This window comes from Hesperophylax consimilis, chromosome 22 (genome assembly GCF_061612785.1).
Source record: "Hesperophylax consimilis isolate HC1 chromosome 22, BYU_Hcon_1.0, whole genome shotgun sequence".
Classification (NCBI taxonomy): Eukaryota; Metazoa; Arthropoda; class Insecta; order Trichoptera; family Limnephilidae; genus Hesperophylax; species Hesperophylax consimilis.
Genome location: NC_142857.1, coordinates 10735423 through 10758142, shown reverse-complemented (window position 1 = coordinate 10758142; position 22720 = coordinate 10735423). Strand labels below are relative to the sequence as shown.

At 32.6% G+C, this 22720-nt stretch overlaps 1 protein-coding gene across 1 annotated transcript in view; it reads right to left on the bottom strand.

Moving 5' to 3' along the window:
* The window catches only part of LOC149412836 (retinaldehyde-binding protein 1-like), an 87562-nt gene that overhangs the window by 5733 nt on the left and 59109 nt on the right, over nucleotides 1-22720 (bottom strand). The window contains exon 3 of the mRNA XM_089645571.1: nucleotides 3560-3751. Coding sequence (XP_089501697.1) covers nucleotides 3560-3751 — 192 coding nt within the window. The remainder of the gene's footprint in view (nucleotides 1-3559; nucleotides 3752-22720) is intronic.

Sequence of the window (22720 nt, the reverse complement as noted above, 5' to 3'; positions counted from 1 at the left end):
ACGTTTAACCATTAATTTTCGAGAATACGCTAATACACTGATGCAGCGACTTTTTTTGCTCAAGTCATTATATAAACATCAATTGATTCGACACAATCATTTGACACCTGTTATGATGATTATATTAAAATTAATCACTGCTGTACCATCGGTAGATGTCTACCGATGAACCTGAATAATCATTAAAAAAATTAACTCACGTAATAGATTTTTTTAAATTCCGATTGCGAACTGCTGAATCGGACTTTGAACGTTCAACGGACTTATTATAATAATCAGACATTTTTTACTGTACTAGCCGACGAGTGCCCGGCGTTGGTCGGGATTTATGGATGGTTTGAGATAGTGAATTTTAGTGTACCTGACACGTTGGTGCATTTTTAAGGGTTTTTTTTAATTTTATTACAATTTTAAAAATATTAAAAATTACAATTTTGGTGACTTTCTCAACTACCATACTAGGCTTATATCTGTATTATGATAGTCCTACACGATTTATGCAAGAATAACAATAATAAAACATGACGGAAAAGGAAATTGTTATAGTAAAATATTAATTTTAAAAAATGCATATTTTTATAGAAACCATATTAGAAATAGAAATAAAGATAAAAACTAATTAAATGAAAGAATTAAAACTATTTTTCTTTAAACAGTGTAGGAAACTCATGCATTCCTTAAATAAGGTTCGTCCCCTTTCAAATAGCCAATGTTGAAAAAGGAAAGTAAACTCGTCCCCTTTCAAATAGCCAATGTTGAAAAGAGAAAGTAAACGCGTTCCCTTTCAAATAGCCAATGTTGAAAACGGATAGTAAACTCGTCCCCTTCCAAATAGCCAATGTTTAAAACGGATAGTAAACTCGTGCTCTTTGAAATAGCCAATGTTGAAAACGGATATTAAAATTGTGCTCTTTCAAATAGCCAATGTTGAAAACGAATAGTAAACTCGTCCCCATTCAAATAGCCAATGTTGAAAACGGATAGTAAACTCGTCCCCATTCAAATAGCCAATGCTGAAAACGGATAGTAAACTCGTCCCCTTTCAAATAGCCAATGTTGAACACGGATAGTAAACTCGTCCCCATTCAAATAGCCAATGCTGAAAACGGATAGTGAACTCGTCCCCTTTCAAATAGCCAATGTTGAAAACGGATAGTAAATAGGTATATAGAATTAATTGACTTTATATCGGTGTTTAAAGCATTGTATATTTTAGGTGCGATGAATCAGAATTGTCGTTAAGCGAATGAAATGAATGAATGAAGGTGAAAACAACTTTATTTGTTTCACTTGATAGTGCCATGACTTCCACTGGCGTCCTCGATTTCTTTAAACATTCACTTCCGAGTATTACATTCTCCTTACACATCCTTCATCGTTCATCACTTACGTATCATTTCACAACAAATAATTATGTGATTCGTGTTTTCCTCTGACATCCAAGACTTTTTATACCTTTCACTTCATTTAGTAGCATGAAATCCACATTTTTACTGTAAAAAAACTACAAAATGTTGACTATAACTCGATTCCGATATCTGGCAACATTTAAATTTTTTGCTAACATTTCCGCCATGACTTTTGATTATATCAAGTTATCCACCAAAAATTATGCAAAAGCGTTGTACTTTGTTTTATATTTTAAATAGTGTTGAAACTCAGACGAAACCGGTTAGTAAAACTCGTGTTGTAATTAATAACTTGTTTCAACATCATGCCAATTGGGTTTTTTTATAATGTAATAATCATTTAGTTCCCAAGATTATCACAGCGAATTCATATTAATTTTATAACACAAATACCCACTGTAAGATGACTCGAAATGATTACAGTATAGAAAAACTGTCATCAGCATTGTAATATAAAAAAAAGGTTTAAATATTGTGATTTAATCATCGGATGTTTTGATGATAATGCAATATTAATTGATTATCTGGGAGGGGCAAAAAGCAGGAGATTAAAAAAACTTTTAGTCGGAATTAAGGAAATGCTAGTTTTCAATTTTAAGGTCATGGGTAAGAGATGACATTGACCTATAACGACGTATGAAGTTACACAAATCTATTGTCAGTCTTCTTGATAATAAAGTGCAATAATTTAAAAGCCTTTTCAGCGAATACCGCACAGGAGTACCAACTGTTCCTACACGGAAAAAATGGGCATTGCTAATTTATTAAGAATCTCTTCAAATTATTCGTAATCCGGTTGAAAACGGAATTGCAAGCCCTTAACAAATGAATTGATAGGTTTCCTGATAAAGTTTTGGTAAAACACGAATGCAAATCACGATGTCGGAACCGTGTTCATAAAAATCCTAAAATTTTAGAATTTCGTCATTACATATTATCAGCAAATGCAAGTGCATGAACACGTGTTCCGATATATTAGGTATTTACTAAAAATTTATCAGGAAACGGCCTGCAATCCCGTTTTTACCCGGATTAATAATAAATTAGCAATAATCACTTTTCTCTGTGTAACCGCTTGTTGGGTGATGTTGTGCGGCTGACAGTAGCGGGGATGGGAAAAATATGGGAAAGAAAGAGGTGGGAAATTACCTGACTATTCAGAGCTGGTCACCAAACACGCCTAAAGCCATTTCTTTGATCAAGCAGAAATCAAGAGAAAAGCAAAGGTGCGTTTGACGGTAGTTTATTTCAATTTGATTTGATGCAAGATGATGAAGTTTGAGGGTTTTTGTCAAATCTGAGGTTGAAATTACAACTGTTTCTTTGGAATTAAAGCCGAGAGAGAATTAAAAAATTTTCTGTTATTGAAGTTGACGCTAGGAAAGTTTTTAATTTTTTCTTTCTTCAAAAAGTCAGTGCAGCCCTAAAAATTCCTTCCAATAACGAAAAGATCTGAGATTAATACCCTGAGGGTGATATTACCCGCGTCTCATTGAAGTTGAACTTAAAAGAAAAGTGAAAGTCTAAAGAGAAGTTGAAATTAAAGAAATAATTATAATCAAAAAGAAGTTGAAGTCAAAAAAGAAATTGAAGTCAAAATAGACGTTGAAGTCAAAAGAAAAGTTTAAGTCAAAAAAAATAAAATTCCAAAGAGATGCTAACGGCAATAGAAAAGTTGAAGTCAACAGAGAAATTTAAATAGAAAAGAAACGTTTTAGTCCAAGTAGAAGTTGAAGAAACAAGAGAGGATGAAGTCAAAGAAGAGTTGAAGTAAAAGATGTTGCAAAATGAAGAAATGCCCACTTTAAGTGAAATAACAAAAAACAGCGCGGTAAAATGTTATGTTACTATTATTTGTATAAATTGAAGTCAAAGGAAAAGTGGTGTACAATGGGTACAAAAGAGAAGTTGAAGTAAAAAAAAGTAGTTGAAGTCAACAGAAAAGTTTAAGTCGAAAGAAAAGTAAAATTCCAAAGAGACGCTGACGTCAATAGAAAAGTTGAAGTCAAATGAAGTAAAAAAAACCGTTGAAGTCCGAGGAGAAGTTGAAGACAAAATAAGAGATGAAGTCAAAAGAGAAGTGGTGTACAATGGGTAGGTACATACAAATTCAAGACACTTTTCGAAGTTGATGTTAGTGTGTAACTTACGTGATATCGAGGGAAGCCTTCAACCGAGCAGTGTGAGGGTTCCTGACGGCGAAGAGATCCGGGCTGGCGGTCCTGAGAGTGAAGTAGCATTCGATGGTTTCCTTCGTGGCCTTGGTCTCATAGAAGTTGGAGTGGAGGAACAAGTACACGTACTCGTCAGAGATGGACGGCAGGTGGGGCTGCGTTGCCAGCCTGGAAATAATTCAAACAACTTCATTTATATTGAAAGATACATTGGAATAGATAACAAAATGAAAAACTTTTGAAAGTAGAGAACTCTTTGGTCTGTCAGAATGTATGATGTTCATAAGTTTCCTTTCTATACTAAACTCTACAAAAAAACCCTCTCTCATTCAAAAATCATAATAGTATTTGTTGTGTTCCCACAAACAGTCCTCGAACTCATCGTGGAAGGAGATTATAAATAAATAGGTTCTTTGTGATAAATCAGGGATTTATTAATACTTCGCGTATTACAATGGTGACTCGATAGTCGACCTAACTAGAAGCTGGCTAATTGAGATCTGAAACAGTAAGTTTGTCTGGGAGCATTCCCACTGGCCCTGGCGACTACTGGACACTGGCTGCCATCTTGCGGACTTCCACGCAAGCTCTATGCACTGCTCTCTATGAGTGCATCTGTGAAGCTCTTACTTCCCAACATTATAATAATATTTTAATTTCAAATAAAAATCGAGGGAATAAAAGATCATTTTCCAAACTCATGTTAAGAACTAAGAGACTTCCCTTCGTAATTTAACAGTTTTCTAAATAACGCGCGTAGACCCGAGATAAATCACGCGATAGTCATAGAAACGCTATTGCGTACTAATACCTCGCCAAAGCGTGAACCTGATTCGGTAGTTTCCGGTCGTTCAGCGTTAGAGCGTTGGAGGACAAATTGAACTAACTTGAAGGTAAAAAAATGGAATCATTTGTTTCGCTCCGTGTCTCATCTAAATGGGAGAATCTGAATTCTTGACAAATCAATTCCAATTTTGAAAACGGCAATTAGCACTTTCTTGAATTCTCCAAAAAAACATTTCCAATTCTAAAACAAAAACAAAAGTTCTAGTGTTCATCGAACTGGAGTTACAAAGGCAACAGGAAAAGTTGAAGACAAAATAGAGGATGAAGTCAAAAGAGAAGTTGAAGTCAAACGAGATGTTGCAAAATGAAGAAATACCCACTTCAAGTGAAATAACACTAAACTGCGCGGTAAAATTTTATGTTACTATTATTTGTATAAATTGAAGTCAAAAGAGAAGTTGTGGACAATGGGTACAAAAGAGAAGTTGAAGTAAAAAAATAAAAATATTTTTCAAATAATAATAATCAAAGATGTCGGGCACATTCCATTTTTTTAAAAATCTTCTGAAGAAAGAACAAAATTAATTAATCACATATAATTATATATACTTTATTCAAGATCTGTCTGTCATCGTAAATACACCCATGTATCCATGGACAATCCAAATACATACTAGCAAATACAAATTAGTACAAATGTTAAATACAATTATAGCCCATTATTTGTAACACAACCAGATATTTTTCATGTGCGTAGTAGAAATCAAAACTATAACCTTGCATATAAATCACTCTCAAAAATCATATGAATTGTGATAAACCAGTCAGTTTAATTTGCACGGTATCCACTAATTGTAAGAATAATAAAAACTAGGTTAAAATCGCATATTATATTCGAAAGTAAGTGACCGTTAAACCACAGAATGCTCCACAAATAACGAGTTCAATGGTCCGCAAGCTGCTCGGGGAAGAATGAAGACTGAAGAGTTGTTACTCTCGTACTGCGGCAGTGGCGATGACTCAACCCAAATACTTCACTTTTGTAAGCATTTTTAACGCAGACAGTACCACGGTGTTGTTTTTAGTGGCCGAATTATCGAGTATCATCTGATATTGGAAAGGAAAAAATGACAATAAGTGAATTCATGATATTTAAGTGTAGTTTTCATGAAGTGAATGTTGAGTACGAATAGTTAGGTACAATGAATTAGGTTGAACTACATAGACATTCGAATTAATAGACTGAGGGAAAAAAAACAAGTTGCAAGGAGGGTGGAGAAACGCGAACGTCTCCCTTTCTGTAATTTGTCAATAAATGAATCTGAAAAATACAGGCAACTCGCATTGTTTTATCAACATGTAGGCCGCGAAAATAAAATCCGCTTACGAATTGCTAGCGCACAAATTACTGGCTGCATTCAAAACTTAACTACAAATCCCAAATCGGGTGAACAAAAGTTCAGGCTTGTTTTCAAAACTGAATATTTTGTTGCGCTATCTAGTAGGCACTTTAACAAATGTGTTATAATTTACCCACCTCACACATTATACTCAAAATTTACGAGCCGCCACTGGTAGCTACGCAACCCGATTTGAAAGCGGTTCGGTTTTTTAACCGATGTTACGAATAACAATAACATGGCATTTATATAGCGCGGTTTAGTGTCATTTCATTTCACGTGCGCTTTACCACAACAAACTTAAAAACGGTTATTTAGTATTATTAGTTGTCATGTTCTTAAAATTATTCCCACAGTGTGCCTTACCCAATACAGATCTAATATTATTACACTAAATATACTGTTTATACAAAGTGATGACAAAACTTAGAATAACAATAACAGCAGGACAGGAAAAAACAAGAATATTAAAACTACAGACATAATATAAAACAGGAGGCAGTTTGTGCTCAGAAATGAGAATCTTCTGAGCAGACATTTTAAAAAGGTACAATAAGGAGACAACCGAAACCAAACAATTACCGGAAGTTTTAGAATATGGCTTATTATAAAGTATTGAAAAGAAGTTAAGATTTGTGAATAGTAAAGTTATTTAAGTAATTTTGTTTTTGAAGCCCGTTTAAATTAAGCCGAATTCTGGAGATTAGTAAGAGCTGAGGGAAGTCTATTCCAGATGAGCGGTCGGGCCTGTTACACGAAAAGAACGATCATAGTAAACGGCTCGATTCGATCATGTTCAGAAAAGGCCCACAATGGACTTCACGGGAAAGCGTTGACAACTTTACTGTTGTGTGCAGGGTCAGACTATTTCGATGCGAGCTCTTCGGCGGTCAAGGTACAACTCCTGGTGCCAAAAATGTGATCACGTGGTTTTCCTACAGGTCCTAGGGCAAAACTACAATTTGGATGTCTGTGGTTGAATTGATACGATTTTCTACGGTTAGGTAGGATTCGATATTATTAGGTTCGATTAAATAGGATAAAGTATGATTACGTACGCTAAGTTACAAATAGGTATATGTTAACAGGTACGATTATGAATGTTTGGTTCCAATCTTTCATATTTTTTAGGTAGGTACATTAAATTAGGATGAGTTGGTTCAATTTGATGCGGTTAGTTTCGATGTGAATTTCTTAGGTTCCGTTGGGTTTGAATATATCTGATTAATTATGAATAAGTACGAAGATGTATGATTATGTACAATCGGGTACGATTAATAATTACGAACGGAAAATTTGGTTGGATTAGACACAATTAGGTTTATCAAGTATGACCAGGCATGAACGAAAAATGTTCACTAGGTGCGATGAAAACTAAAATTTCTAAATTGGAACTAATTAGGGATAAGGTACCTATAATCAGAAAATAATTCTATGTTATTGAATTTTTAATTATGTTTTTAAAAAGTGTATTTCTTTTGTTTAAATTTAAGTTTACTAACGGTGTTCATTTGAAAGGAAAATTTCTGACATCTCTCAATTTGTCAACAAAAATATACAATTAAATTATTTTCGGGAACTTACATTGCTAACGATGGCTAAAACCTCATACGATGCATCTAAATAATGTACTACGGAGTTGTATATCTTAAATTGGCCTCGCAACTATTAAACTTTACACCAAACAATGAATTGTAGTCCCCGAGCAACGACGGGGACTAAAACTTCAGTTAATATTATATAAATACTTTCAGCTTCACAAATCCTATAATTATAATTTCCCATGATTTTCACAGGTCTGGGCTAGTTATTGATGTACACAATTATGCATATTATATAATAATTAGTTAATACGATTAGGTAGGTACGATTTGGTAGGAATAAATGCATTGTGGTAAGATTTAGTTTTAAAAGATACGATAACGTGCTACGTCAATACAAAAACTACTTAATACACTTATTCAAATATATATTGGCTATCTACGACGAGACGGTTGCAAATTTAACCTTGATAGTGAAATGTTCTAGAGCAGTGACGTAGTTAGCGGAACATTCCGGAGTTTTTCTCGTGTGATTTTCCGATTTTCCTAGAAGTGCACATTTGCATTGGATAATGCTTTATAATTGTGCAATTACATATCTTGCATCGATAACTGGCTACGACAATCAGTAGCGGTTCCTCGGTATGTGCATTTGTGCATTGCCTTCTGTCTCCACATAACTTACAACAACACCTCTGATCCAGTCATATATATATAGAAACGTATGCCCCAGTCATAATTCCTGCCATTGGGAATTTGAGCTGTCTTCTAGTGCAAGACTCCCGCGCAAGCGCAAACGATTCGTGCATGTTCCGATGTGCACAAAACTTTGTTTAACCAATAACCATACTTCCCCCCCCCCCCCGACGTTGGCGATCACTCTTGAAAATGTCTCTTTGTCTTGCGCTGCCCGGAATAGCTCCTCCACACTTCTAATGCCGGTCCACTCTCGTATATTTCGCAGCCAAGACATTTGTCTCCTACCAGGCCCTCTGCGACCCTCTATCTTGCCTTTCAATATTAACTGGAGCAAGTGATACTTCTCCTCTCGAAGTACATGACCCAGATATGAAATTTTCCTGATTTTTATTAATCTAAGCAGTTCTCTCTCTGCTCTAGCCCGCCTGAGAATTTCTGTGTTGGTGATCATGTCGGTCCATGGGACTTTGAGTATTCTCCGGTGAAGCCACGTTTCAAAAGCCTCTAACCTGTTCATGGTATTTACTTTCAAGGTCCATGTTTCACATCCATACAACGAGACCGACCACACATAACATTTTAGCATATATAATAACCATACTAAGAAGTCTGTATCGATACAGCTCCGCCCGCCGAAACGGATTAAGCTCCTAACGGAAAATCACGTAATGGAGCAGTGCAGATGTATAACTCATTTCGTGCACTATCGACGAATGCGCGAAATATTGAATTGAAGGCAAGGGAATTTTTCAAAACTACGATCACGTCTAGTCCAATGCGTCTGAAATATATTGATTAAGGAATACTAATTTACAATGTTAGCGGTACAACATTCACACGTTGACACTCATGCGCGGTGACTTCAAACGGTTTCGTAGAGATTTTTTGCGATGAATTGTGTGTCTTTTAGAGCAGAATCATTTATCGTTTTTTTTAAATATAACTTAGTGGAGAAAATTAATTATTGTAGTATCTCTATTAATTATTTTGCTACTCTTATGTACATTTGTTTACATGTAATATACATTTTAAAAGTTAAATGCACTGCTGCCAATGTTAGTTACGATCCGCCTCTTACCACAATGCATACACGCTTAATTATTATCTATTATAAATAACGCACAACAACTATTGGTGAATAAGGATATACTAAATCGATAACAATAACATACTGTTAAAAATATTAACACAATATCGCGACGGGACCTAAATCTGCATTGATTTCAGGTCATTAATTTCCACACACCTATTGTATCAATGGTCTCGATCTAGAACTCGATTATCTTTTATTCACAATTTTTTAGGCCATCATAATATGCAATTGATTCAATGAACTGTAATTATACATATCGCAAAATCAATTGAAAAAATCCTATCCAGTCTATCAAAAACTCAATCCATACGTTTAAAATGTTTTCCTTCTGTCCTCAACATTAGCAACCAATTCTGGTAAGTGTAATAAGTTATCTATCATCCAATCTACATTACTTGTATCGATGTTATTGTTGAAATTTGTAATTTATATTTTAAATTAAATGAAAAGAAGAAACTTCATATTATTTAACAAACTTTATCTAAATATTAGTAAATGCCACACTATAAGATTTTTCAGAATAAATCAACTTTTCAACTTTCAGTTAAAAATAACGATGTTTCCCTCACCTCTGCCAATTAAATTATTAATCTTGGTGTTATTTTCGATTTCAAAATTAAGTTCATTTCTCAAATAAAAGATTTAAAATGCTTGGCTTCACTCTCCTTAATGGCAGAGGCTTTAAAAATATATAAACATTAAAATTCATATACATATTCTTCAGCGCCCCTGAGGTGATTTCTCACGAAAACGGCGCTATATAAATTAGCCAAATATTATTAGTTCTAAGTCAAGTCGAATATGATTCTTCTATTTGGTCCCCTTACTTTAAAATCCACTCTGATTCCATTGAAAAAATCAGCATAACTTTCTAAGATATATTATCTACAAACTCAATCCACCTACAGAAACTATAAATTATAACCAAATTATGAAAGAATTCAAATTATCAAAACTCTCAGACAGAAGACATGTTTCCGACATAACTTCAATTTTTAAAATTATTATTGGAAAAATAAACAGCCCTGATTTACTGAGCTTAATCACCTTCAACATACCAACTCAAAATACTCGACCGAAAATTATTTGTAATTGAAAAAATATCAGGACAGAGTCATTTAGACATTCGCTTGTACCTCGATTGCAATACTTTCGCAGAAATCGCAGATGTGTTTAACTGCAAGGAATATAGTTACAAGAAGTTCACTCAATAATAATTATAATTAAGGTGAGCACAATTCTAATCTTCTGCATAAGTTCTAGAGAATTTAAATGGCGAATTACTGTTCGAGTAAATCATTATGTACGTATCTAATGTTTGTAAAAGCACTTGTGGGCGTATAGTGTAAGCAAATAAAATTGATGCTGTAAAAATCTGCCAAGTAGTATTTAAAATATTTAAGTCACCACACCTTCTTAAATTTATATTATAATCAATATGTCGTTGAATGGCTAGAGAGTGTGGTCATTTTTGACAGACCTCCAAAACGAACACAGGTGTCTTTATATAATGGTCAATCCGATGCCTTACCAAACGAAGGCAAACTGGTCGTAGTTGTGTTGTAATCGTTATGATTATTCAATGAACGTGTTTAACGGGATGGTCCGATACTCTGTAGGGAACCCGCTTGCACGGCGCGGGTGTAAACACCCTAAAACTTATGTTAAAGAATTCAATAAACAATATTATGAACATTTTACGATGGAGGCAGTAGAACGGATATGGTGTACACTTTTTATGGGATGCCATATTTAAGCATTATTGCAAGATTGTTTCCGGACTAAATGTAATCTAGAGAATATCTTGGAAAAATTATCCTTTTTGACTTTAATGTGTGACATTTTTTTTACTTTTCTAGAATGAAGTTTTTTTAATTTTTTTCGTTAACTTAATGAATAAAACCTGGTTCAATTCCTATTCTTATACTTATTATTAATTCCTATTCTTAATCTTATTAATTCCTGTATATATATATATCGTGACAGAAACAAAATGTAAAACGGACACTTTACACAGCTTGTACACATGTACGTTTTCCCCGTTACTAATAAATATTGTTTAATTTTATAAAACTCATAATCAATCATTTACCCTACTTTAATGGTTGTTTATCAGTTGTTTAAAATTTAAAACACGTTTATTAGTAAGGCAGATAAAGAGTGAGATATAACCAGTTAAGACTTGACCAGTTCTCAAGTTATCTTATCGAATCTCTAAACCGTATCTTTTATAAGCTACCTGCTTGAATTGCAGGTTTAAATCAACGTATAGATGATATATTTTATTTGCAAGCGTGTTAATCAAGATAGATTTAAAGTAGCAATAATTATTAATTCTAGGGCGAAAACGCCAGTTAATTGGCCAGCATTGGTGCCACAGGTTTTCCGCGACATTGAAATTAGAATCATCTAATAGTACGCGGAGAAAAATGATCTTCTTAAAATTTCCTGATAAAATATTAGTCATTCAGGATGTATCGAGAACGTATTCTTTTCCTAATAGATATTATGACGGAATGCTATAATATAAGTATGAACACTTTGTTAGGAACTCCTTTAATTCATTCGTTTCAGAGATGTGCTTTATTTCAAATAAATCCATTTCAAATGGAAATGCAAAATGCAAAATGGGTATTTTCCATTTTGCATTTTAAATGCTTTTCTAAAAACCATTTTGCGTTTTGCATTTTAAATGCTTTTCTTAATGCATTTTCCATTTTAAATGCTTTTTTGCAACATTCTTCCTACTATGTCCACTCATCTGTTTTTCATAAGCCCCAAATATCAGTCGGTCCTCAACCTCGCTATGAGAGATAATTTACATTTGTCAAGTTGCTCCCTGGTAGGAGCCCTGGCAATTGAGTGATACCATTACAAAAAATACTGATTCAAATACTGAACATGGGGCCATGACGTTGTAATATTAAATGTTGGATAGCAGTTACTATGTTTTTACGCTGCCAACATTAGTCCCGCGCAAATTTTTTGTGGTTTCATAATCTGTAGTCGTGGTGTTTTTGGATTTACCATCACGTAATATGTTTGTTCTACATTGATGTCCATTAAATGACAAAATTCTATAATTATTCTAATTGTTTGACCTGAGAAACCATTTTGCATTTTCAATGCATTTTGAAAATAGGTATTTTGCATTTTGCATTTGAAATGCTTTTCTAAAAACCATTTTGCATTTTCAAATGGAAAAGTTTTGACCCATTTCCATTTTGCATTTAAAATGGTTTTGGGTACCCATTTTGCACATCTCTGTTCGTTATAGGCCCGTTGTCCCATTGTTAACAGGACAACGAATAAATTGATCAGATATTTAATAAATGAACAGTATTTTAAGTCAGTAAGTTTTCTCCATGTGAATATTCATTCATTCAGCCTTCAATATTAGCTACTTGAAAGTGTTAAGGTCATTACGTGTTATAACTTTTTGTTTTATTTATTCGTTTGCTCTATATCTGTTATCGTATATCATTTAAAATTGTGAAAAGCAACATCAAAGGATGTACCAGGAGGCGTCTTTTTGAGGCGATGTGTCTCAGACCCGAATAGGATAATTGTGTTGAGAGCTTTATTTATTTTTATGGTACATTTTTTTATTATACTTAAGACGTAGAAAATACAGAATTCACAAGAAAATAAAAAGGTTGTACTGCGAAGCTGTATGCTTGTCAATAGCTTACATTTTTAGAAACTATCAATGCATTTAAATTTTTAGAAACTATAATTGCATTTAAAATAAAATATGCAGTTGAAACACAAAGGTGTAATGAAACCTACAAGTTAAATAGAACAATTCCAAATTTAAAAAAAATGAAACAGAACAAGACACAGAAAAATAAAAAGATAACGGCCTCAACTGGGAATCGAAACCAGATCTCTGTCTTACCGGTACAACATCTTTAACCACTCGACCTAATTAATGGGATTAATTAATTATTTTTATTTTTTTATTAACTTCTTCTTCAACAATGAAGAATCTCCGAATGGTGCAAGCGTGCCAATGCAACGATTTTGTGGGATAAAGTCACGTTTTGGAGACCACAAGGAGAAAACACATCCTGTTAAAAAGTTAAAATTTCCTATTAAAATATTAGTCATTCAGAATATACGGAGAATACGTGTTTTTTCCAAATACATATTATGACGGAATGCGACAATATCAATATTTGAATGAACACGTGTACCGCCGTCCTCGTAAAACATTCGCTTTTAACTGATATTTTGTTAGGAGCTCTGTACATTCATTTATCAAAGACCTGCAGTCCCGTTTTTAACAGGAAAACGAATAATTCGACCAGATTTATAAGAAATTAATAGTATTTCATATCAGTAAGTCGTGACCACGGTTCGATAATGCCTTCGGAAGGCGAAATAGCTGTCACGCGTAGTAATAATTACAATTCTTTATAAATAAACCGTTTAATAAAAATTAAAATTGGTAACAATAAATTAAATGTGGCTTGTTTTCTGAAGGAATAGATAGCAGAGGATTGAAGACTGAATTGTTTTCTGAAAAAGTTACAGAAACAAGTATGTACAATTGCGGTTAACAGCAGTTTTTTATAGATCGTAATCATATAAACTTAATGTTTTGATTTTTATTGGATATAAACGAGTGCATTGAGTTATACGTGTTTAGTGTAGACGTGCGCCTAGTTTTGAAATCTCGCTATCAACTCTCTCTTATTTCCAACTGAGAGTGATATAACAAAACAAGAAAAACGACTTTCTTGTGGGAAATGGCAGCGTGCATTATACCTTGTGACGAGAGGCTATATAGTTGCTAGATCTGGCACACATTAAATGATAAACACAAGAAACAATGTTTCGTTTGAATAATTTTATACAGTGAGGAAAAAACACAATTTTTATCAATAAACCTGACCTTTAACTGAAATACCATTATATTTTTATTTTGTTGTTATAGTTAGTTTTAATAGTTAATACAAAAGATAATAGAAAGTCCCAAAAACGTATCAAATGTTTGGAAGTGTCTCGTGACGTATTTTGAATTGGGATTGAGACGTTTTTATTCTTAAGATTACCCGCTTTTAACATCGAAGGACACTATGTAAAATATAAGAATCTCGTCAATAATGTTGTCGTATTGAATCAAAGTACAAAAATGCATCCATAATGGCATCTGATAAACATTTTTAACGGTGTTTAGTAAAACATTTTCATCAGTTCAGATCTTAAATTAAATAAAGGAGAAGATAGGTTACTGATACAACGCGCGTGGCATTACTGAACTGAGTCCAGTGGACACACTGGTGATTTACTGCGTTTAGAATCGCACATAAGCCCGTGGGTCAGACTAGCTGTCACCGACTGCCACGAACACGTAGCTCTAGGCTATTTTATGTGAAAAAAATGCTTTCCTGTGCTTTTAAGATGTGCACAAATCATTCTCGAGCAAAACACTAGTTCTTTTACATTCGCATGCACTCAAAAACACTTATTATTACAATAAATGCAATAGTTTTCGAATAAAATAAAGTGAGACGGCGTATAAAGGACAATCTAGTGACAATACGTCGTATTCTACTAACCTGCTCAATACAATTACGTACAGAATATAATATACAAATATAAAAGACTTAAGGATAAATTAATATCCATTGAAAAGATATGATAGTATAGCCTTCTTGAACCTACATTCCGTGTAGTTGTGTATCTATTACTAACTTCATGTATTCTACGAACAAGCGAGTGTTTGAAATACTCAGTCCTGATATTGTTACATTACAGAAGTACCTAGTTACTAATGAAATATTGTTAGATCAACATCCGATAGAAATTACTCCCCTAAAAATAATAGTGGACTATCAGAATCGACTAATAATTATTTCCACCCAAATATCTATCTACTTGTATAAATAATAATGTAAATGTTCGTTTGTTCAAAATCTTAAATCTCACTGATTGCTTCAAAATTTTGACACAACGTAACATTCGAATACGCGTGTGTTTTTACATGCCTTTGTTAGATAGCAGATAAACACGTGATTTTTGAAAAACAGCGCCATCTTTTGGACGTAAAAGCAACACGCACCATTGTTTTCTAGCTACACAGACAGACTGAGCCACAGCAACGAGTGGCAGGGTACAGCATGTGTCCAGTAAAAATCCTTTCAAAATTCGAGTATATCGTCATAAAGGTTAGTTTTGCCTACACACACACTACTGTTCTTCCTCGTCTTTTGTGTATCCGTCAGGCCTATTTGTAAAGCCTTTTTCTTTGCCTTCAAAATTAATGTAAGAGTTTTTCCACGGCTTGAAAACTCAATTACAACAGGTTTTTAAAGGTGCTAAACAGTGTTATAACTTTTATTGTTGTTCCCTTTACGCTGAGTCACGAAAAAAATGCGTACTTGGATACATGATGTAATTGATGTATGAGAAACTTAACTGGCTATTAATAAAAATATGGTCATAAAAATTTATCGACTACTTTTAAAATTTACAAAAAGTGTGCCCATCATGAGAGTATTTTTTATTATTTTGAACCGCTACGAAAGTTTGTAAAACTACTTAGGTATTACTTTTGTTTTATTGTTTTGTAATTATTTTAACAAATAATATTTGGTAGGTATTGCTTTAAAAACAATTCAATCACAAAATTCCCATATGTAGTAGAATTGCAACAAATTTATTTTCAAATTTAAATTCAAAATACTTCATGTAAAATTATATGAGTAGTGAATGTCGTTTGTGGGAAAGAAATAGACGTTGAAAAATAAAATGCGTATTTTTTATAGGTTATATAGTGGGAGAAAAGGCCATAAAAAAATTTAAAAATTTTAAAAAATAACAAAAATTTAAAAAAAAAATTTAAAAAAATCACAAAAAATAAAAAAAAATAATCAAAAATGCCAAAAAATTAAAATAACAAAAAATTCAACAATCACTTATATATCGTGCATATTTTATCTTACTGCTATTATTTGCACGTTAGATATTTCTCATTATATCATCAATTTAATTACACAATTTTATTACGTAGATACCCATCACGCATATAATGCATTAAAATATAAAAGCGCTATATATATAAATGTTTAATAAAATAAATCCCACCCTGATCCACTGTTATCTATGAAAAGCAGGGAAAGCAAAATTCGTTGCAATTTTCTTGTAACCTTGTTTGCTGAATATGAATAAGAGAAATCTTTTAAAAAAAATTAAAATAATTTAAAAAAAACGCATGCCACAAGTATACCCCAAATATTTTAAGGCCATTTTTCGTTCGAAAGTCTATTTCCTCTGCTTTACTCAATAAATTATCGAAACTATTACTCAACTTGATCGGCAATCATAATATGAATTAGTGAATTGGTGTTGAATTAATTAATAAATGCGTGATATTAATATTAGAATCCATTTTGTAACACGGTTATAGAGTTATTCATGTTTGATTGGCACGCAATCAAACATGAATAACAGTTTGAATTGTATCAGGTCACTTTTTAAAATTAAAATATTAACACTAATAAAGCATGTTACAGAAATCACATATTTATTATTACAATTTGAGAGGCTGGTGTGGGTACCGCCGCCCAGGAACCATTTATTGGATAACCTCTGTCGTAAGACTCACCAAGCGGCAAGCTATGTTTGATGACATTTTCAAAGGGTGAGGTTTGTTTAGGTATTGGCGGGGATACGTCTGCCCTGCCACTGCGGTGAGAGACTGGTTGAGGGAGTCACTTTGACCTCTCCAGCCGGACTCTATTTACCCATTGCATCGCCTTGCACAGCAGCGTATGGAGAAAACTTACTGATATACATATATTATTGAAAATCTCTTCAAATTATTCATATTCCTCTTAAAAACGGGACTGCAGGCCTTTACGAATGAATACACAGATTTCTTGATAAAATATCAGTACAAAACGAATGTATTTTGGCGACGTTGGCACACGTGTTCATAAAAACACGAATTTCATCTTTATATAACAGGATAATCGCAGCAGTGTGAACACGTATTCCGATATTTTATGAAAGTACTGATAGCATGCTGTTACCTTTTTAACAGGATTTCAATAAATCAGCAGTACGCATTTTTCTCCGGACACATTGATCCCCAGATTTACTCCTCACTCTTTTAAGGTTATTTTTGAAGAACACCATAATTGACTAGGTACGGTAAATTGAAAAATATCGTAAGATGTTGTAAGAAGGTTAACACCAACGTATTTAGAAAAGCAATATATAATATTATTTGTTGCATACACGCACCTTGAAAAAAGGTTTAGTTGAACGCAATATTTGGACAGTCTTCAAGAATCCTGAGTAACGAGTAACAGAAATTTCGTATAAGAATTAGTTAAGTCTTCGTGTTCACACTTCATGGTGCGTGGTTTACTGATCCAACGGCTTAAACGCAATCATTACCCATTAGCCATTCTTATCGCTTTTGTTACAAAATAAGGAATCATCATTTATTTAATAGAATTAATACATTTTTGGAATAAATTATTGAGTAACACTCAAATTGTAATATTCAATCATGGAAGTCAATATTAGCGACAATACTAACGAAAATTTGATGTAGAAATATTTCGTTTAAGAGTCGCAAATATCGTTTTCAATCTAAAGACGGGTTGTTTCAGAGAATTTGAACAATTCTATAAATTTCAAAGTTGGTTTACAAGTTCTGTTATTATTTCAGTTCTGTCAAGTAAATGGCATATTATGATATAATAAAAGAATTTGAAAAGGACGAAAATGAACATTGCAATTTGATGAATTGTTAAAATTCTATGAAACAACCCATCCTAAATTAGGATCCTAATAAATAATGATGTAAATGTTGGTTTGTTCAAAATTTTAAATCTACGAAAGTTCTTTACCAATTGCTTAGAATTTTTGACACAACTTTGCATTCGAAAATTGCTTGTGATTATATATTTCTTTTAATATATATATTTCACCTGTGACAGGTAAAAACCTGTTTTTTTTAAAACAGCGCCATCTGTAGGATGTACAAGCAACACGGACAGACTGAGCCACAGCAATTCGTGGCGGGGTACAGGTAGTGTCCAGTAAAAATCCTTTCAAAATTCGAGTAAAACGTCATAAAGGTCATCAGAGGATGGGAATTGAAACCAATCCATAATTTGAAGCCATGATAAAGCACCTAGAGCAGAGGTTCCCAACCTTATGAAGATAATATCTATACATTTGTAATGCCGAAACGTTAATTATATAAATTCCCTCGATAGAAAAAAATCGCAAAGTAAGCTCCGAAAATTATTAAAAATAAGTTTTGTTCTGTTATTTTATACCTTATAAGAGTGAAAAAATTAAAAGTGTATTTTTAAATGCAACTAAAGCATTTGTCGAGAGATTTTTGCTCTATATCAAACGAGTACTGTTTTATAAATTATTTTCACCCTTTTCGGTTAATAAATACCGTTTTTTAATATTAGCTCGCTCCCTCTAACATTCGTATTTACATATCTCCCTTTCAAACCATCTTTGAACGCTTACTACGGGGCCTTAATTCATGTTTTGAAAAATCACGACCAACCGGTTGTCAGGGTGGTAGTTATTATTTCTCTGACATCACAGCATAAGCCACATTTTAAACTTATAATAATGGAAGTGGGTTGATTTTCAAACATTCTCAGATTATTTTATCCCGAAAATGTTGCTTTCAAAAATTAAAAAGAAGTTTTTTGAAATAATGTTATAAAAATAAAAAAAGAAAACAAACCGATATGAAATATTATTATTTTATTAAAAATTTGGTTAAATTTCTTGTTAAATACGGGACTGGAGGCCTATTACGAATGATTTGACAAATTTCATAACGAACTATCAGTAAAGCAATAATATGTTATGAGGAAGTCGGAACACGTGTTCTTAAAAATAATAATATTGTCGCATCTCGTCCATTATATTTAATCAGATATATTTTGAATGACTAACATTTTATTACGAAATAGTCAGGCAGTCACATTTTTAACACTATCTTGATAAAACAAGCCGCACTCGGTGCATTTGTTGATTTCATTGGGAAAACAAATATTTTTAAATTCCTCAAACCCCCGTTTCAACCCTTCACCGCCCCCTTGGAGCCTTTCAACGCCCACCACCGCCCGCCTGAATCTCACTAACGCCCCCACTAGAAATCACTGATCTAGAAACTTAGTCTTAGTCAGTTAAAATAATCTTTCACAGATCGTTACCCAAGTTCTTAAAGGTCCTAACGACCAATTCGCAAACTGTTTAATCTTCACTAAGAATTACTTCAACTAATTTGATCTTAACTTTTACGAAAACAGCTTCATCTTAAACACCTATTTTAATGATTCACTGAAATAAATAAAGAATATCAACTCTTGTAAAATATTTGCTTACTGGTCGTTTGGACAAATAAGAACCAGGGCGACGACATAGCAATCACATTGTAGCTAGGTTTTTATTTTATAAATATTTAAAAAAAAAAATTGTGACTTTCTCAACTACCACACTAGGCTTATGGCAGTCGCACATGACTCATGTAAGAATAAAAATAATAAAACATAATGCAAAATGAAATTGTTATGGTAAAAAAAAAATAAATAATGCAAATCATCATAGAAAAATTATTAGAAATAGAAATATAGATAAAACTAAATAAATGAGAGAGTTAAAACCATTTTCTTTTAGTTATTGTTTAGTTATAACATAGTTATAGTTTTGATAAATAAATACTTGATCATATAAAAATATATGTAAAAAATATATAAAACATCAAACGGGGTCCAAACCCTTCATCAGTGATGTAAAAATATACTTAAATTAATTATATTCTTATCAATAGGTTATTACTCGGTTATGAAAATTAATTAAAATATAAAAGAGTTTGGTGAGTCCCTAAATTATTTTAAGGAATTTTATCGTTTCGGTTTCTTGAAAATTCCAATGCGGGATCATTTATTAGGTTATATTTGGATCTTTTGTCATTTTGTTTATCTCTAATTATTGTTTTAGTAAAATTAATATTCAACACTCTATATGTAAAGGGTTAGGCTCGTTTTTGATGAACGGCCATAATTTTTCTTTAAGAAATGGTATCAAAATGTGAAATCAATTTTATTTTTATAAAATAAACTATGAATGAAGTCCCTTGAAGACCCTTCCCGTCTGTACGATGTAAGTAGCGTTACAGCTGGTCTGGTCACATTATGTCTACAAATGAAGTATTAACATCAAAATAATATCTTGAACAATTTAAATAAAATTTAGAGAATTTTGAGCAAAACTTTGAGCGGAGAAATCTTGAAATAGCATTCGTGCGTACGTAGATATTTTAATCTATTCTTTCCTCTTCAAGTTTGCCTTTTGTAAAGCCCGCCAAAACGATACAATTCTGTCGCGGTACGCGTGACGTCATATCTACGTCGATACGTTATATGAAGAAAAATGCGAATTTTGAGCAAAACTTTGAGCGGGGAAATCGTAAAACAGCATTAGTGCAATATTAATATATCTATAATTATCTTCAACCAAGAAAACTGATGTCTCATAAAAACTGTCTCCTGTCGAATGAATGTAATGATCTGTCTACATGTTGAGAAGCATTTCTATCCTCATTAAGATCAGGTACGATCAGGTAAGATCAGGCCGTCAAAATGAAGGTTTTTTTCTCATAATGTCGCGTGTTTTTTTTTTGAGATTCCATCTGCATGATAATCACTAGTTTGTCATCACATTAAATTGTTAACACTTTGTCACACAGTTCTTAATAATTACATGATTTGTACCTACTTCCCTTGAAGTGGATACTTTATTCCAACATCCTCAAAAATAACATTTACTTATTAAAATTTCAATCTACATAATAATTGCAAAAATAATAGACAAGATAAAATAATTAATGTGGTTCAACCAAAGGGTATTAAGTTATAAAACTGAGTAAGTAAGTTATTCCTAATTTGCTGTTAGGTGGGACATGTTTAAATTGATGTTTTTACGTGAAAATAAAAATTTCGTGGGGGGGGAGGGGTGACTAGAGAATTTCAAAAAAAAAAAATTGTCCCCAGAAAATGGAACGCTGCATGTTTATGGGAGATGGGATGATTAGAAGTATTGTGGATGGTTATGTCTGTGTAGGTCGGTTTTCGGTATATGTTAAATTCAATTCTATTATTTATCAGGGTGAGCGTGAGGTCTAGAAAATTTAGAGAAGCATTGACACCTACTTCTAGGGTAAACTGAATTTGGGTATGGAAAGAATTTAAAAGCTGGAGGAAAATTTCCATTCAATGATACATAGGTTAATTTCCGTCCCTCTATCTACCAATAATTTCTCAAATGAATTATCAATAATAAAACAAATAGCAGCAAATAATGGCTATGATTCGGCCTTAATTGATAAAATTCTTAATAAAAAACAAAAACATATTTCCACAAACAAATTTCTATATAGCAGTATTCCGCCAATTAATATCAACACCCCTATTCACCACTGGCGTAGGATTTTATTTATAAATAATTTTTCAAATCAAAGCGTTAGGAACCTTCCTTTAGATATTAAACCTGCCTTTTATACAAACAATACCCTAGGAAAATTTTTGATTAATACTAAAGACAAGGATGACATACTAAGCCATTCGGGTATTTATAAACTCAACTGTAGTGATTGTCCCGCCTTTTACATAGGTAAAACATCGCGCAATGTAAACACCAGAGTGAAGGAACATGTACGGTGTTTAAATGGTAAAGGTTTTTCGGAACTCGCCAACCACTTAATATCAGCAGACCATAGATTTGATAAAATAACAGGTACTAGCCTCTTACATAAAAATAGTATAGGCATTAGGTTAGACAATTTAGAATCATTAGAAATCAGGAAATCTATAAACAGTAACTTATCAGACCATTTATTAAATACACAAGTTAATTTATCTAATCAAAAAAACACATTCTATAGTCCTATATTTAACTTGTTTCCCAGAATCCTTTCCACTCTTAAATAATAAGTTTATGCTTTTTCTTATGTCTTTAAAATGTATTATTATATGTATAATTCATGTAAAAATGTTAATTGTTATTATATATCTTCAATTCACTATGCCTATGTAATATTTGACCCCTCCCACTTTTATAATGTATTATATTCTGTCTCCCTCTGTTTTCCTATAAATATGCATCACCTCTGTCTTAGTTTTTAGTTATATTTCACATCCTGATGAAGCTCGACCGTAGCAAAACCGGTAGATGTAATAATAATAAAGTCGTGGTTAATAAACAAAGTGTTTTATTTGATTTAATACAAATAACTTAGTTTACATCACTTTATTTCGATACAAAATCTCGACATGTTTCGTGAACCAAGTTCACATCATCAGGAGCACAAGTAAACTAAGTTATTTGTGTTTTAATAAAAAATAAATAGTGCCATCACAAAGTGAAAAGCAGTTAGAAGAAGTTTTCTTCGAAAAATTATTTTACGAATTGTTCAAATTCTGGGATTCATAAAATAAATATTTGTAAACTATCCTGTCTTGAGTCAGGAATATCCCTTGTAAGAAAGGTGCAGTAAAAAAAATTTAAACCCTAATTATATAGTGTATAAATGTGATTGAAACTAAAAAATTACATTGCTTAAAAA